Here is a 16,248-nt window from a genome sequence, read left to right on the forward strand (position 1 = left end):
CTGTGAAGACTATTCCCCCAGCTACGGACACTAATTGCCTAAATCAATGCAAGCAGTGGGGTCTATTCACTCAGGGCAAATGGTACAGGAGTTCCAACGCTGCTCTCTTACGATCACTCTGTTGTCGGCATTGGCTGCAGTGACAAAGATGGACTGTTCGGCAGCAGAAGTTTCATTCGAAGGTAAATGGAATATGCAAAATTAAATGAGCAAGAAGGGGGTGATGGCAAAAGCACAATAACACGGCCAGTACTAAAGCATAAGTTAATAAACGATCAAGAATTGACCAAAAGCGTGATTTCTCCTTCAGTTAAGCTGTTGATACTTAATGAACATATCCTTATACGGTTAACGTTGTTACTTCTACTCTGGGTAATTCGATATTTCGGTTAATTCGATCCCGATCTAATGTACCAGCCGGCGCCCATGCATTTCTGTGGGCCCAAATGATTGTTATATTGGTCCTATTCAAACTTGACTTGTCCACACGCATGTGCCTGACCCGTATGGCGACCTCAATAACGACCGTTTCAGTGACAGTGTCTGTCTCCGCGGAGCGTAGGGGACAGTGAATGCGTCGAACATGTGTCACATCGCGTCGAAAATGCCCATTTCCGGCCCGACCTTGGAAGATTCTCAAGCAATAACAGTAGCTCACTATGTATGATTACGTTACTTACCTAATTCTAACGGACGCCTTTTGTTTTACCAGGCATTTGGGCCGAAAATTGGCTGCGGTGCAGTCGAACCAAAACCGCCTTCGCGACGTTTGTACGCTTCACCGCATAACATAACTGTACTGCGACGAAGCTGACTTTAAATATCATGCGGTGAAGCTGACTTTAGAAAACCGACCGCCATTCTAAAAAATCGGGTGCGCGTTTGATTTCTACTTTGGTTAGGAGCTTTAAGTAATTTCTGCATTAGTTTGCTACTTTGGACGCATAGGAAGTGGGCACGTGTTTGATTCGGATGCATCTTAAACTCAAGAAAATACTGCCAAATGAATCAGTGGTATGTTCTGGCGTGTTTTCTGAACTTTGTTTAATTCAACCGGCCATAGAATTCAGTTTTGTTGATCCCTTCAGAATCGAAATAACGGAAGTCGGCTGTATTTGACAATGCTATTCACGTCGGTGAGCTCGTGAACTGCGCAATCACATTTCCCTTTTTCGCTCAAGTTTTGTGCATTCAATTTTGTTTATTCCACATATCTTCTGATAAAACTGCAGTGCTTATGTTTGTCTCTGTTTGATTTTGTGAGCGCTGCTAAATATGGAATCCTCCTAACTCGCTCCCTTTGCCATGCTTCTGAAGTTCATTACCATTACTGTCTGGCCGTACAACCTTCCTTAAGCGGAAAGTTGTATAACTGGTCATCCTGCATCAAGACTGCAGTATGCTTCAGAACTCAATTGCACTTCACTAGACAGAGCTCTACAAATGACCATTCAGTAAATGTATGCAAAACAGCTATAGAATTATTTTCTATGGGCATAGCTCCTGTGCGACTGCAGGGTGTCCAATTTGCAGTTCCACATCCAGTAAGAGGTGCTCATGTAGAAGTGATGTGCCCAGAATCACAATCTGTTAATTATTTCAGAGGCTGTGGAATACATCACTGTCTTGGACAGCAAACTTGCTTCAGCAAACTAGCACACCTCGCCATGATTTCCAAGCGAGCAGGACAGCTATACCCTTTTTGTTATTATGAGAAGACACTGTAGCTTTCAACAGACTGTAAATAAACATTGCTTATTGCCTGAGGTAATAGAGGTAAGGTACAAAGAAAAAAAGGGGATCTGCTGAAGCCCGTAACACCATTTAGCCACTGGCCATTTATGTAATCCATTGTGGCTCGCAAGAGCAACTACACATCCTCAAATGTGACAAAACAAACTTTGTCCATTTTGGGCGTAACTTGCAAAATATGTTTAATAAACCAAAGTCTGTTATCAGCCATGATCATGTTGCAAAGATACTACTGCATGATGTGTATTGTTGTGTATAGTTACTATTGTGAATTTGACTTACAATGCCTGTATGTTGCTCTTTCCCCGCCATCATTTCCTTGTACAGAGGCCATCATCATCTCAAGAAGACCCTCCGCCGCCATACTGCGAAGCTGTCACATTGCAGTTACCCCTGTCTGAAACAAAAGTGTGACTGCGGTGCTCCTACTGGCAAGTCTGGATCCTGCACATTGCCGTGTTGCGCATAACCCTGGCCACAGTGGCCAAAAGGAACTGCTCTGGCAGTTATAGAATACCGAGACAACACAGAATGCTCATCGCTGGTATGAGAGAGAGTTCCAGCGCACCTGACAGCTGCCATGGGTGCCTTTGTATCACGTCGACAGCTCATGGAAACCTACGGCCAATCATTCCACTATGGCGTGCAGCATGGAACTTCCCACAATGTCATCCGCCAATGGGGAGGAAACCTTACAACCCGAGTGAATCTTGAGCTTCGCTCTTGTTTTATAAATGTGGCAGGTAGTTCTGTATTAAAGTTGGCAATGAGCCAACATTATGCACAGGCAGGGCAGGGGCCCAGTCACCCTATAGTCTGACTTAGTGTAGTGGTATTTCTAAGTTGTTTTTTTGTAGTGTACCATCAGCTATTCATAGCATGCACTTTCTGCTCTAATTAGCCCAGTTTTTCTCTCTTCGAAGCAGCAAATATGGTCCAGCAGAGCTTCATTGGTGTGTTTTGCACAGGCTCGTTAAACTGACGCTAACCAAGATACTGTGTCACTTTTGTATAGTAGCTGCCCAAGTTTTGTTTTTGTGCCAGTCCCTACCTATATGCATGAAAGATGCGAGACAGTTGAACTTACACGTAACGAGTGTGATCATCACACCGAAATGGCCTATATGGGCCTTATTTTGATTTTACGTGGCATCATGAGGTGGACTTCACAAAGCCAGGCCAAAACTGACGAAATTTCATTTTGAAATAGCAAATCGGTACTAATGCAGAAGCACACACAACTTTGTGTGTGTGTGTGTGTGTGTGTGTGTGTGTGTGTGTGTGTGTGTGTGTGTGTGTGTGTGTGTGTGTGTGTGTGTGTGTGTGTGTGTGTGTGTGTGTGTGTGTGTGTGTGTGTGTGTGTGTGTGTGTGTGTGTGTGTGTGTGTGTGTGTGTGTGTGTGTGTGTGTGTGTGTGTGTGTCAAGCAAAAAGGCATATAGCAGTGGTGCTCTCATTCACCAACACCTCCAGCTCTTTTTGCAGTTCACTGTGTAAGTCACAGATGGAACACATCTTCGCTGATGTCATGCATGTGATAAGCAGACCGAATAGACAACCAAGCACTTTGACACAAACTTCAACAATAAGTTTGAAAAGGATGGAATTGAGTCGTTGGTGAAACGATCAAGGGGGCTGGAAACTAGGCAAAACCTAAGTGTCTGTCCGATTCAGCTTCTTATCACTTCGATAGCGAACCTCTGAAAAGAAAGTGTACCTCCAATTGCCATGTGTAGTCTGTTCATTGATGTCAGAATGAAATCCAAGAGTAATGAAGAGTGAAATTGGGCATGTAGTGTCCAGAGTGACTGTGACGCATAAGTAGAAGGGGCTGGTGCATTCATTCTAATCAAGTCAGTTTGCACGTGTTCAGTACATCTGAGACACAAAGGTGCTTCCAGCATGCAAATTCTGACTGTCAGGCCGTCTTTAATGCCATAGCTTAGCATCAAACAAGTGTTGCTGGTCTGTCTTTGTAATAAACGAGCATACACTATGAGCCAAACGGTTACAAATGGACTTGGCTGCATTAGTAGGCTTCAAAGCAGAGTATTATAGCAATGTGCCACAAGGTGTAGTACTTTAGTGTAGTGCTAGGTGTAGTGCTATAAGGAATATTACTGCAGTTCTGCAGGGAAGAGTATTGTAGTACTACTGCATCATGCCACAGTACTGTGGTCAACTGCAGTTTGCTATGAGGCATATTACTGCAATACTATCCCAACAAGGTAGGCCATATGTTTGGTTGTTATTTTAAAGATAGTGAAGTGTCTGAAAATGTTACTTTGCTGGGAGGGACTCTACCGTGGCATACCATGGTTGACATTTGACGAAAAAGAACAAAGGTTTCTTCTTTGTTCTTACATATTATGAGCTCACGGCATGGCATATTGGTAGCAGTGATGTTGAAGTGCTGCTGCTTCAATAACCGTGGTCCAATTTACATTCCTACTTTCTATTGCTGAACAAAATCCTTTTACCTTTATATTATGCCTAATCAAAACAGAGCTGTGAAAGAACCTTAATAGTGATCATACCTTTCTTGTAAAAATTAACTTTGATGTAGGGCAGTAAAACACGTTGTGGGGCTAGTTGGTGCATAGCTTTCAATAGATTAAGCGCCAAAAGGACAGGAAGGGACAGGACAGGAAGGGACAGGACAGGAAGCGCCTTGTCCTGTCTGTATTTCTTCTTGTGTGCCGTCACTTTTGGCGCTTAATCTATTGAAAAAAAAATTGATGTAGGGGCCATTGATTTTTCATGCTTGCAGATCGGTCTGCAGTTCTCTTGAAGGAGGTTGTTATATTGGTGAAACTTTGACTGAAACATGGCAGATTTTGTTTCCTATGTAGATGTGCCACAACAGCAGGTTCAAAAGGGCAACCATGTTCCTCTGTGTTTGCTTGTTAAGTAAACTCGCCGCCACAGACTCATCACAGGGGAAAATGTATTTATTGTCTTTTTTTTTTTTCTGTAGTAGTACTAGTAGTAGTATTAGTATCAAGCGTGTGAATTTTCCATAAAAATATATATGTGTGCGTGTGTATGTGTATATACTTTTGGCGAACGTTATTGTGTTAGCGATCAACGTCACATAAACAATAATGTGAAGAGTTATTCTTAAGACATTCCACTTTGCCGTTGGGTAGAACTGCAAGCCCCCATTTTGCCAGTGCAGTTGTCGGCGGCAAGCAGTCCAGCGCAGTTGAAATTGCAGCCGTTTTGCGATAATGTTCAGAAAGAGGATCCTGTTTGGCAGACTTGATAAACAAGACCACAGTATGAGGTTCTACAAGCATGTTCACTGAAGACTGCCTTCGAGGCAGTCGTAAAGCAATATTGGTGATCAGTTGCTGTGCCTGCCATTTATTAAACATGCAACGAAGTACACACACATCTATCCACTGTGGACAAGACACAAGGAAGCGGTCAGCACATCGGGCACTGTGGTCACTTTGCAGGCCGTGCACTCCAGGCCTGCTTGTGTACAATTGACATCAAAAGTTTGCGAGGCACAGGATCTCTAAAAAAAAAGATATTTCCCGAGCTCGGGTACGCAGTGTTTGTTTCAGATCCGCTACCTGTTATGGCGTACACGACAAGCAGCGTTGTGCTGTTCTACAGGCTGTAAGCTAAAACTGGACTCCAATTTGATTTTTTTGTGTAACTATTTTCATTGTGTAATCTTTCAATGCCGACTATGCCGTACAATTCACTTCATTGTGGTATACTATATACAGGTGTGTTTCCTGCGATTGACAAGTTGATATTGGCCAGTAGGAGACAGCAAGAGATGTAAATTGGGCAGCTCATCTTCAGCAGATTCACTTGTCTGGAGGCTCTTGACAGTGTTGTATTTTCTCTTTGTAACTAAACTTTGCAAGTACTATGAATTCATTATGTGATTGTGGGAAAACAAGAGCAAAGTTTCAGTAGCCCTCTTCCCCTCCCCTTTTTTTTCTTTCTATGGAATGTGCCGCAAGGTAGGCATGGGCAAGTTATTTTAACATGTTACCACTGTTTCACATGCTATCAGCTCCAGTATGGGAGAAATTAAAATTCAGTCTCATTCAGTGCCCAACATCATTTGAGCAATGTTGCAATAAGATAAAAGTTATGCTCTGCAGTTGATACTTGGTGAAAACTGACTGGTGGTGAGGGCCACGTTATCTTCACTTAATCGTTTTTGAAAGGACAAGAAGAACTCAATGCACTTTGCTATATTGAGTATTCCAGACCTGCTCAAGGTTTTTCTGCTTTATTAACACATCTGACTTCCAACACAACTGTTTGCTCAAAATAAGTCAATGCCATTCACACGTCATATTGGCCTCTGCAATATGCCGAGTAAGTGTCTGCAATTGACTAGAGTGCAACTAGAGCTGTCGCAAGCATACATTAATCAATGTTGCCAACTTTTTTTTTTAATCTGCAGGGTTCCACATGCAGCTTGTGCTTGCATTTGTGCCTACATTTAAGGTGGCAAGTCTTTTGGGGACTGGAAGCACGCAAGAAAAAAAGTTTTTGTAGCTTTTTTACAGACTGGCACTTTACACCACATATTTTATACAACAAGAATCTTCGGAGTGAATCGCGCACATGCATCAACACGAGTGGCACTTCTTACAAACACATACGTACCACTTGCTATGGACCGTTTCTCAGATAACATGACGTGAACGTGTCGTCACGTTTTTTAGCAGATGCTGACATTTAAGACTCTACTGTAAATGTGCGTAACATGATACATATTTTGAATTTTTTTATGGAATGGTTCTTTACACCAAGTGTTTTGTAGAGCTTCGTTGCATAGTGCATGTGCCTGTACATCACAGACAGACTGCTGGAATAGCAGTTTATCATTGCTCTTTAATACGAGTGTTCAGTTTAAAAAGTGGATCTCAATCGTTTTTGCCGAAGATGGTGCGTATTGTATAAAAATACTTTAACCGTAGGAATCCGCAACAGCATGTTGTGCTGCAGCAAAAATTGCATTTGGCATTTGTGTTGAAATCATAACTACATTTGTAGGTTTTTGTATGTGTATGTGTGTGTTCATTACCTACTGACGAGTGGACTAGTGCCAAGCTTTCGTGCAGTGGAAAGGCAGTTCACTATAAACCTATGGCTCGTGCTGTATACAGTTCAATACACAGCTGTATTAAATGTCATGTGTAGTATTGTTTGTGGCCAATGAATTGATCTGTAGACATAAATTGCCTGCACCATACAGATATTTTGTTGTTGCTGCACCCCATGGAGAATAGTACGCTCATTGCAGAGTCCTGTATGTTTTGTAAATAGTGCATACTTGCCCAAAGAATAATAAAACTTGCTACAAATTTTAGCTGTCTCTCTCTCTCCTTACACGAACCTGTATGAAAGCATCCAAGGACGCACTTCCTGTCTATTGCAGGGAGCCAAACAGAACCGATTAAAAAAACCACACCTAAAACGAAACTTCGCCTGAATCAGAGTTTGAACTAGTATGCTTTGTATGTGCCTGAACCTAATTCAATCCTGAACAGAAAGAAATGGTTGAAGCTTATATGGTGACAGAAGAATTGAGAAATGGCATATACTGAGTTTTACATTAAGTTTACGTTAAGCTAAACAAAGCAGCTACTTCTGCAATTGGCAGGCCCCACTACAGCAGCCTCTTACGACTGTTGGAGCAGATAGCATGGGTATGTTGAGTGCATGGGCACATATTCCAGAAACTTGTATGAAGCTTTTAACTAATTCTGTGTTACCTATCTCCGTTGTGTGTGCATCATGTATAGAAGATGCAAAACAGTCAGTTGCTCAACAATGTTCATTAGTATGCCACAGCTGCTGCGAAGGATAACGATAGTGGTAGTCCTAAGCAGATAGAACGGCAACTACATCAATTTCCAAAGTCGCAAAGCTGTTCGAAGTCAGAAAGGCAAAGTTTAGCCAAATCCATGTACTGCCCACCAGTCCCCATGCTGGCTGAACCACCATGCTGCATACCTGCAGCTCTCGTAGGATGGATGGATGGATGTTATGAGCGTCCCCTTTGGAACAGGGCGGTGGGTTGCACCACCAAGCTCTTGCTATTATACTGTCTAATGTCCTACCTACGTTAAACAAGAAAAAAAAACACCAATATGAACTCCAACAACCAAATTTTCTGACCACCTATTGCGCACTGTGCCTTTGTACGTCTCCGTTTTTTGTTGTTTCCCTACTTTTATTCCACCGATCCTCCAATCGCCTCTTACTAATCCACATTGCGGACATGTTTACTCTTCCACTGCTCTCGCTGAACCCAAGGGCTTCAAGGAGGCCAGTGGTGCCTAAATCGACAGCTGGGTAGTCTTCCCATTCTAATAAAACATGCTCTCTAGTTTCCCTAGCTTTACCGCAGCAAGCACATGCTTCTTCTTCCTTCTTATATCTCGCTTTATAGGTGCGTGTTCTATAGCATCCCGATCTCGCTTCGAAAAGTAATAAGCTTCCTTTTGAGTTATCATAATTGTTTCTTTCCCAATTTCGTTTTTTTCCTCTTAAGTAGTTACTCATGGCAGGTTTCTTTACCACTGCCGCCGCCCATGAGATTATTTCGGCCTCTCTGACTTTACACTTGACGTTCTTTGCTGCTGTGTTGCCCATCCTACAGGCCACACACTTGCTGGTAAGCTTCCTAGTTCTTTTCCTCCACTGTGAATCAATGTTTTTCCTGTACAGATACCTCAACACTCTCCCAGCCCATTTACCTTCTTCCATATTCCTCACTCATTCTTCATACTCAATTTTACTGCGAGCTTCCCTCACTTCAAAACTAGTCCAGCCCATATCACCCTGCACAGCTTCATTTGTAGTCTTCCCATGAGCGCCCAATGCGAGGCGACCCACTGACATTTGGTTCCCATAGAGTCCTGATTGTACCCCTGATTTAAAGCAAACAACTGCATTTCCAAAAGTAGTTAAGTCCTGGAACCATTACACCTTTCCACATACCTCGGAGCACCTCGTAGCTACTGTATCCCCATAGCGCTCTGTGCTTCATTATGGCTGCATTTCTCTTCCCCTTCACTGTTATTGTTTTTTCCTGTGTTTCCATATGCCTATTGCCTTCATTTATCCATATACCAAGGTATTTATATTCTGTTACCCGAGGTATTTCCTGGCCCTGTATCGCCACTGTCTGTTCACTGTTTTCATTGAATACCATAACACCTGATTTTCTAACACTAAATTTCAAACTTAAATGTTTGCCTTCCTGTCCACAGATATTAGCCAGACGTTGCGAATCACTTTGCTTGTTAGCTAGCAACACAATATCGTCCGCATAAAATAAACCTGGAAGCTGCTGCTCTTCTACTGTATCCGCCTGTTTGTATGAGAGACTAAACCCGATTTTGCTTTCTTCTAGCGCCCTCTCCATCCTCACCACGTATATCATAAACAGCAGTGGGGATAAAGGCACCCCTGCCTCAGTCCCTTGTTGATATGAACTTTCTCCTCGCTCCTCATCCCTTCCCATTCAATGCAAATGGTATTTTCTAGGTAAATCTCTCACAAAAGCTGTAGACAATCGTCACCTAAGCCTTGCCCTTCCAGAATATCCCACAAAATGTTGCGATCTACCTTGTCATAGGCTCCTGTAATGTCTAAAAAGGCCACATATAACAGTCTGCTTTCTACTTTTGATATTTCAATACACTGAGTAAGAACAAATAAGTTATCATCTAAATGCCTACCTATTCTGAAGCCATTCTGAAGTTCTCCCAAAATGCCATTATTCTCTGCCCATGCTTAAAGCTTTAATTCGATTGCCTGCGTTGCTAGCCTGTATATTACCGATGTAATGGTCAACGGTCTATAGGAGTGAATTCTATCTTTCTCCTCCTTACCTTTACAAATTAAATGCATTCTACTTTGTCGCCAACTCTCCGGTATTCGTCTATGTTTTAAAATTTTTCCACTGCTTTCACCAGAGTTTCCTTACTTTTTGGTCCTAGTTCATCAGTCAGCCTAACGGGAACCTCGTCTAGCCCTGTGGCTGTGCGCTTAGGAATTTTCTCTTCAGCTTTCTTCCAGTTGAAATTTGTCAGCACCAGCACCTTTTCCACCTGGGTCTCTTTCATGCTCTTTTTTTCTTTAAATACAACCTTGGCATTGCTTTGGAAACATTCGGCTGTTATTTTTTGGATGTAATTTATTGCCGCTTCTCCTTGCAGTCTGTTTTCAGTAGACACCAGCTCCACAGTGCCCTCTAGTAACTTTTGCAGGAAACTATATAAATATCAACTTCTATTATTAGAAGCTTGGGACACGTCCTCCAATTTGCTGATTTGATACTAATGTTGCAAACTTTAAGAAAATGATCACAGAGGAAAGAGCTGGGTGGCAACTGCCACCACAAAAGGCACAACATATCTGCACGTTTGCCCAACAGAGAAAAAATGCATACATATATATAGTAAAAATGGGAGCAAAGATATTGAATTAATACAAAAAGCTATGGAAGAAAAGGAATAGTGCAGGAACATAATTGGAGCCTTTACATATTTCATGCAAACTAGCATGAGAAGAACGGGCAAGAGAGAAAAATTTTGTACAGATATCTCATGCACTGTGGAAACGATGTTATGCAAGGCATGTTTTAAGGCTTGTCCAGCATCGTTTGGAGTCTTGGAAAATGTTACCAGATGGACTAACATGTTTGTTTGTCTAAGAAGAGCATGTGCGTGATAGCAGCAGCAAGGTGACGACAACAGTATGACGATGAAGAAACATTAAAGCTGTTCCATTATGGCCTTGGCTAATCAGAAACATGGTACAATGTTGCACAGCATCTCGATATGCTAGCTGCCACGAGGAAAGCATTGGGGAAAATGGCATGCTCTTGCTCTCATGATCAACTTGTTGCTATACAATGTGAGGCACATGAAAGACAGTTGTAAGGTTGACAATTATTCACACATTCCATCCCTTCGTCTGTGGCCTAATAAAAAATTCACAGAGAATTACGATACTCTCTCATGCGAAATTTGAGTGCAGCTGTATATGTGTTCTCATTTCTCAATATATTGACTGGCGCGGACAGTCTGTCTCGTGCGGCACGTTGCAAACAGAGTGAAGTGCGGCGCGACTGCCTCGCTAATTGGGACATCGTGAGAGGAAGCACGTGGGTGACGCATGGGTGCGATTCACAGCAGCCACCGCAGACAATCTCTGCTCATGCAGCACTTTGTTTCCATACAGACGACGCAGGCTACTCTGGCGCCCTCTCGTAGCCATCGTCACTGCAAAGCCCCTCATGCGGGATACTATACTCGCGGACAACTTTCTGTGGCAATGAAGGGAAAGCTACAGAGACAAGGCGCGCACAAGTGAGAGCGTTTCTGAAAAGAGTCCGTTGTTTTTATCCACGTAAGTTTAAGCTGGGGAAGAGAAAACATAAAACACCTTATTAGCAACACTTAAATAGGATAAAACACATCAGTGAATGTAAAAGTTTACTTATTTTGCAGCTTTTAACCTCCACTTCTGGGCAAACGCGAAACCATTGCACGTGAAGCTGCGTCGATTCAGCTTCTGTTCCAAGCAATCAAAAAGCACTGTCAAACGCTGGTGGACTCCTTGACGCCGTGACACATGTGCAGCAGCCACGCGCCCGTAGCTTTCCCTTCATTGCCACAGAAAGTTGTCCGCAAGTATACGCTTTTCTTCAAACGCTTTCGTCATACCCTCCTCCTCCGCTTTCCTCCTCGTGCTCACTACGCTATCGCTGCTTTTTTCATCCCCCGCTGCACTCCGCATTTGCTCTCATCTTTTGCTGTGCTCATTCGCTCGGTTACGAGGTAGGATGCCAACACCAATGCTCGCCGCAGCAATGGCCGCAGGAATGGGCGCCTAAAGCCCAGACCACACGTACGTTTGCGGACACGCGCAAGCTGCATCTGCGTCCCGACGCATGCGCATGCAGACAGTGTGGCATGGCTTGTACGCGTCAATATGTAGCACGAACAGCTAATCTGTTATCACACGCTGAAAAAGAAGTGAGAATTGGAGCGCGCGTCTCCCATTCTGTACTCGCAAACAGCTTTCTGTGGCTATGAAGGGAAAGCTACGAGCACTACAGGTGCGTGGCTGCTGCACATCTGTTACCACGCCAAGTAGACCCGCAGCGTTGACAGCACCACAGCGCTTTTGGTTGCTCGGAACAGGCGATAAATCGACGCAGCTTACACGTGCGAAGGCTTCACATTTGCCCCGATGCGGAAGGGAAAAGTCGCATAATAAGCAAACTTTCACACTCAGTGGTGCATTCTGTCTTGTATCTTGGAACTGTAGAAGCGCACAAAGACTAGAACGAAGAGAGTGGATAGGACAAAACGCCTCGTCCTGTCCACTCTCTTCGTTCTCGTCTTTGTGCGCTTTTATAGTTTCAAGATGCAAGCAAATCACTTAACTGGCCCAGTTGTCCATTCTGTTACCGTGTTCTGTCTTATTTAACTGTTGCTAATAAGGTGTTTATGTTTTCTCTTCCTAAGCCTAACCTCACGTGGATTAAAACGTGGGACTCTTTTCAGAAGCGCTCTTACTTTTGCGTACTTTGCCTCCGTAGCTTTCCTTTCACAGCCACAGAAAGGATAGAATAGGGATAACTTTAATAAAGTGCCGGCAAACGACGGTTTAACGCGTCGACCAGGGGTTATACCCTACTCTGCACTAGCCACAGAAAGTTGTCCGCGAGTTTACCTCGGCCGCACGGCTGTCAGCGCAGTTGCAACGCGGGCCCTATGTTGGAAGTAATCTGAGATGGGTGTAAAGACTAAGCGGGCTGAGACATGACTGAGAAGGCTGTGGCTTCATCTGCACAGTCTTCCCACGCGTTTAGCACTGGATGTCGCATAATCTCAAGCTTCGGATGCATTGAAGCGAGAGGCAGACAACGCTCCCCACTGCCTAAAGTGTCGTCCCACTTCGGGCGACGCTATCAGCTGCAGGGGCGGAATGGACTCGAAAGCATCACTGACCTCGCTTAGAGATGTAATTGGTTGAAAAAAGCATAGAAAATTCCTGGAAAAAAAATTTCGTGTTTTTTTTTTCAACCAGGATAAAGGAAAAATTCCCCCTTCTTCTGTGGTATGTGAAAAAAACTGGTCCGAGTTTGAAAATGTGCACACCAAGCTATGCAACAGGCTCCCAGGGGACAGTGTTCAAAAACTTGTGTAGGTGCACTCGAACCTCAATCTCTGGAAGGCTTCGTCCACTGCACAGCGAAGCGTTGACTCGTCCAGCGGAAAGGAATCAGACACAGATCGATACAAATGTCGGTCTTGACGCTTTGATGTGAAACCAATGCCTTGACGTGAAATCATGCTTAGATGTTGAACCCAAAAATTCTGCTGGGCCTTTTGTGATACGCAATGATGTAACTATTCTTTTCAGTGTTAGAAAGAGTGAGCCGCTAGCGCACCTCCGAACACCACCTAAAGGAATTTCGTTACTCCAAACTGGTTTCTCTCTCCCTCCCTATCTCCACTCTCCACCAATGGAGAGATGGGGAGAGAGAAACCGGTTCGAAGATGCGCTCGCTCTTGCCTGCACATTGTGGCCTGCTTGCGGCCGCTACAATCAATATATTTTGATCGCATTATGATAATCACAGTTGCAGGACGCTGCTGCAGCGACAGCAGCAGAATATATGGCAGCGCTGTGAATGCAGCTGGCACGTGCTGAAGTGATGCTACATTTTCTTCGAGAGGACTCATTGAACCTCTGACTGGCTTTCACTGGGCATCAGACGTGCAACAGAAAGCTTTACAGAACTTTCTGCCTTGAAATGTGTGACAGTCGAACTTTGTTATTCGTTTACGCACACATGCCGATATTGGAGGAAAAAATTTGAGAATATTAGATTTGCTTCGTTATATTTGATAATTTGCTATAACAGTGTTCGTTGTGTCGAGGTTTGAAGGCCGGACGCATCTGTCAAGTTCTTGAATGGCTGCTCTGCCGAACAGGTAAATATCATCAAGCCCCAACATAAAGAAAACTTGAGGAGTTTGCTGCTGAGTTAGTACATAGTGCTAGGAACAATTTTGTTCCTAGTATCAGAAGGCTCCAACATTTTTTCTTGGGATGCAACCGAAACGGTGCTGGCACAGAAAATTTGTTTCTGCAGTGGGTCTTGATTGTGGTACATTGTTCTTCAGCACAGCAATGTCCAAGCCTCTTCTTGCTATCAAAGTACTATACGATACTATATGCTAAATATGATACAGTACTCAACTTCGTTATAACGAAGTTGAATGGGCAGCAAAATTACTTTGTTACATCTGTTATTATAGTTTATTGCAATACATGCCCAATGAGGTGCACAGTTGTAAACATGGAAATAAGACGGCTGTGCAGACCGCAGAACCGTTACACGGCCACGCATGCGATGAAATTTGAATAAGAGAAAAGAATCTGTGTGTGCAACACGCGACAGCGTTTAGATAGCTGCCTTCTGTTCCATTGTGATGGTCTCTTGTGCCCGCTTTCCACTTGGCTTGTTGCAGTTGAGCAGTACGTGGCACACAACATAGTGCTCCGCTGTGTGTTCAAGACAAGTGCCTCATTCCGGGTGTGAAAGACGAGGCAAGTGGACTTTGCCGCACCGGCTTGGCTCGGCCAGCTCATGGCCTCTGTTGTAATCGCACCGCTGGCCCGAGTTGTTGGGGTCTCGGTGCTGACGCCCGTTATTGCCAATGGGTCGCAAGCCCCAAGGGTAGCGTTGGCCTGGCGGCCTGGGGCACTGGAAGCATCCGAAGGTCCCGGCAAAGCAAGAGAAGACTGGTAACAGAACAACTTGTTTATTCTAACATAGCAAAAGAGCGGCCGGTCAGGTCGACCGAAGTGGAGAGACGGGAGAGCACGTAACTCAACAGTACAAATCGGAGCCTCTCTCTTGGCGTCCGGGGGCAGCTGCTCTTATACTCCCGGCGTCGCGGTCCAAAAGGGAAGGAGGGAAGGTCACGGGATGAAGGTCACGGGACGGCGCAGCAGGAGCCCACGACGGCGCGAACTGTCGGGCCGAGAGACCTGCTGAACCGAGTGTAGTGACGCATCGCCAACCCTCACCCACACGACGGCGCGAACAGTTGAACCGAGAGACCTCCAGGCTCCTCATTCGGGGAACTCCGCTCCCCGGCTGCCGCGCTTTGACAAGCGAGGGCACACACACACACACGAAGACACGTGGCACTGAAACACGCCTGGGCACGCTTGGCGGGTAGGCGTTGCGGCGGCGTCGGACGGGCCAAAATGTCCGCCGCTTTGAACAAAGCCCCGGCGTCCGTTGCATCCGCGCCGGCATTACCGCGCGTTGTAGGCGAAACGTAACAGACCGCCCCGCCGGGGGAAGGAGATCCCGATGGTCAGGGGACTGCATCCGCTGTCCGGAGGGATATCGCTCGATGATGCTCATAACCGAAGTTGGGCGTCCTTGGGCGTTTCTTGAGCGCAGCGCACAGAGAAGGCCTCGTTCTCACGTTCAGGTGCACACAGGACACTGCAAAGTGACTTCGGGAGAGTTGACATTTTTGTTCTCGTTTCCGGCAAGCGTTAGAACCACGCCAAAAGTCAACCGCTCAGTTAGCAAGCACGGCACAACCCTCACTAAGCCCTGCCAGGCTCTTTCCCCTTTTATACTGCTGCCTAGTTCCTTACAGTAGTTTAGCAGCACTCAGAACGCGTCCACAAATCGGAAAAATTGCACTAAAAAGCACATCATCACTTTGAAACACTACACAAAAGCAATAAGTTAAAAATCCTGCCTCAGGAAGAAAAACATCAGTAACAAGCAATTTTGAGGCTGATTCCCACGTTAGGGGCTTCGACTTAAGCCATCGGCGTTACCGTTGAGACTCCCCTTTTTGTAACGCACCTCAAAGGAATATTGTTGCAAAGCGAGGCTCCAGCGCAGGAGGCGGCCATTTTTGGGAGAGATGGTCTGCAGCCATTGGAGAGGGCAGTGATCCGTTTCAATGATAAACCTCGAGCCAGCTAGGTAACATGACAATTTCTGAACGGCCCACACGATACACGCACACTCTTTCTCGGTGGCGCTATACGCCTGCTCACGACTCGTCAGCTTACGACTAGCATACAGGACGGGGTGTTCTACTTCTCCATTTTCCCGTTGGCACAGTACAACGCCCATGCCTCGCTCACTAGCATCACACTGAACAACGAACCCTTTTGTGTAGTCGGGCGATCGTAGCACAGGCTGGCTTGTTAGGGCGCTCTTTAGGGCGCTAAAAGCTCTTTCCTTCGTCTCATCCCAGACGACTGTTTGCGGCTCTGTCTTTCTTAGAGCATCCGTCAAGGGAGCCGCGATATCAGAGTACCTGGGAATGTACCTCTGATAATAGCCGGCGACACCTAAGAACGACCGAATATCGGTCTTCGTGCGCGGTTGCGGGAAGTCTCGCACAGCGGCCACTTTTATTTCAGAGGGGCGGCGACGACCCCGA

General features: G+C 45.1%; 1 protein-coding gene across 1 annotated transcript in view; it reads left to right on the forward strand.

The window, feature by feature from the left end:
* LOC126530789 (uncharacterized) overlaps positions 1-3,085 on the forward strand; it is a 15,301-nt gene extending 12,216 nt beyond the window's left edge. Inside the window, exon 6 of the mRNA XM_050178075.3 lies at positions 2,080-3,085. Within this exon, the coding sequence (XP_050034032.1) occupies positions 2,080-2,166 (87 nt within the window). The 3' untranslated portion in view covers positions 2,167-3,085. The remainder of the gene's footprint in view (positions 1-2,079) is intronic.
* Positions 3,086-16,248: the final 13,163 nt, after the last annotated feature.

Source organism: Dermacentor andersoni, chromosome 5 (genome assembly GCF_023375885.2).
Source record: "Dermacentor andersoni chromosome 5, qqDerAnde1_hic_scaffold, whole genome shotgun sequence".
In the NCBI taxonomy this organism is placed as follows: Eukaryota; Metazoa; Arthropoda; class Arachnida; order Ixodida; family Ixodidae; genus Dermacentor; species Dermacentor andersoni.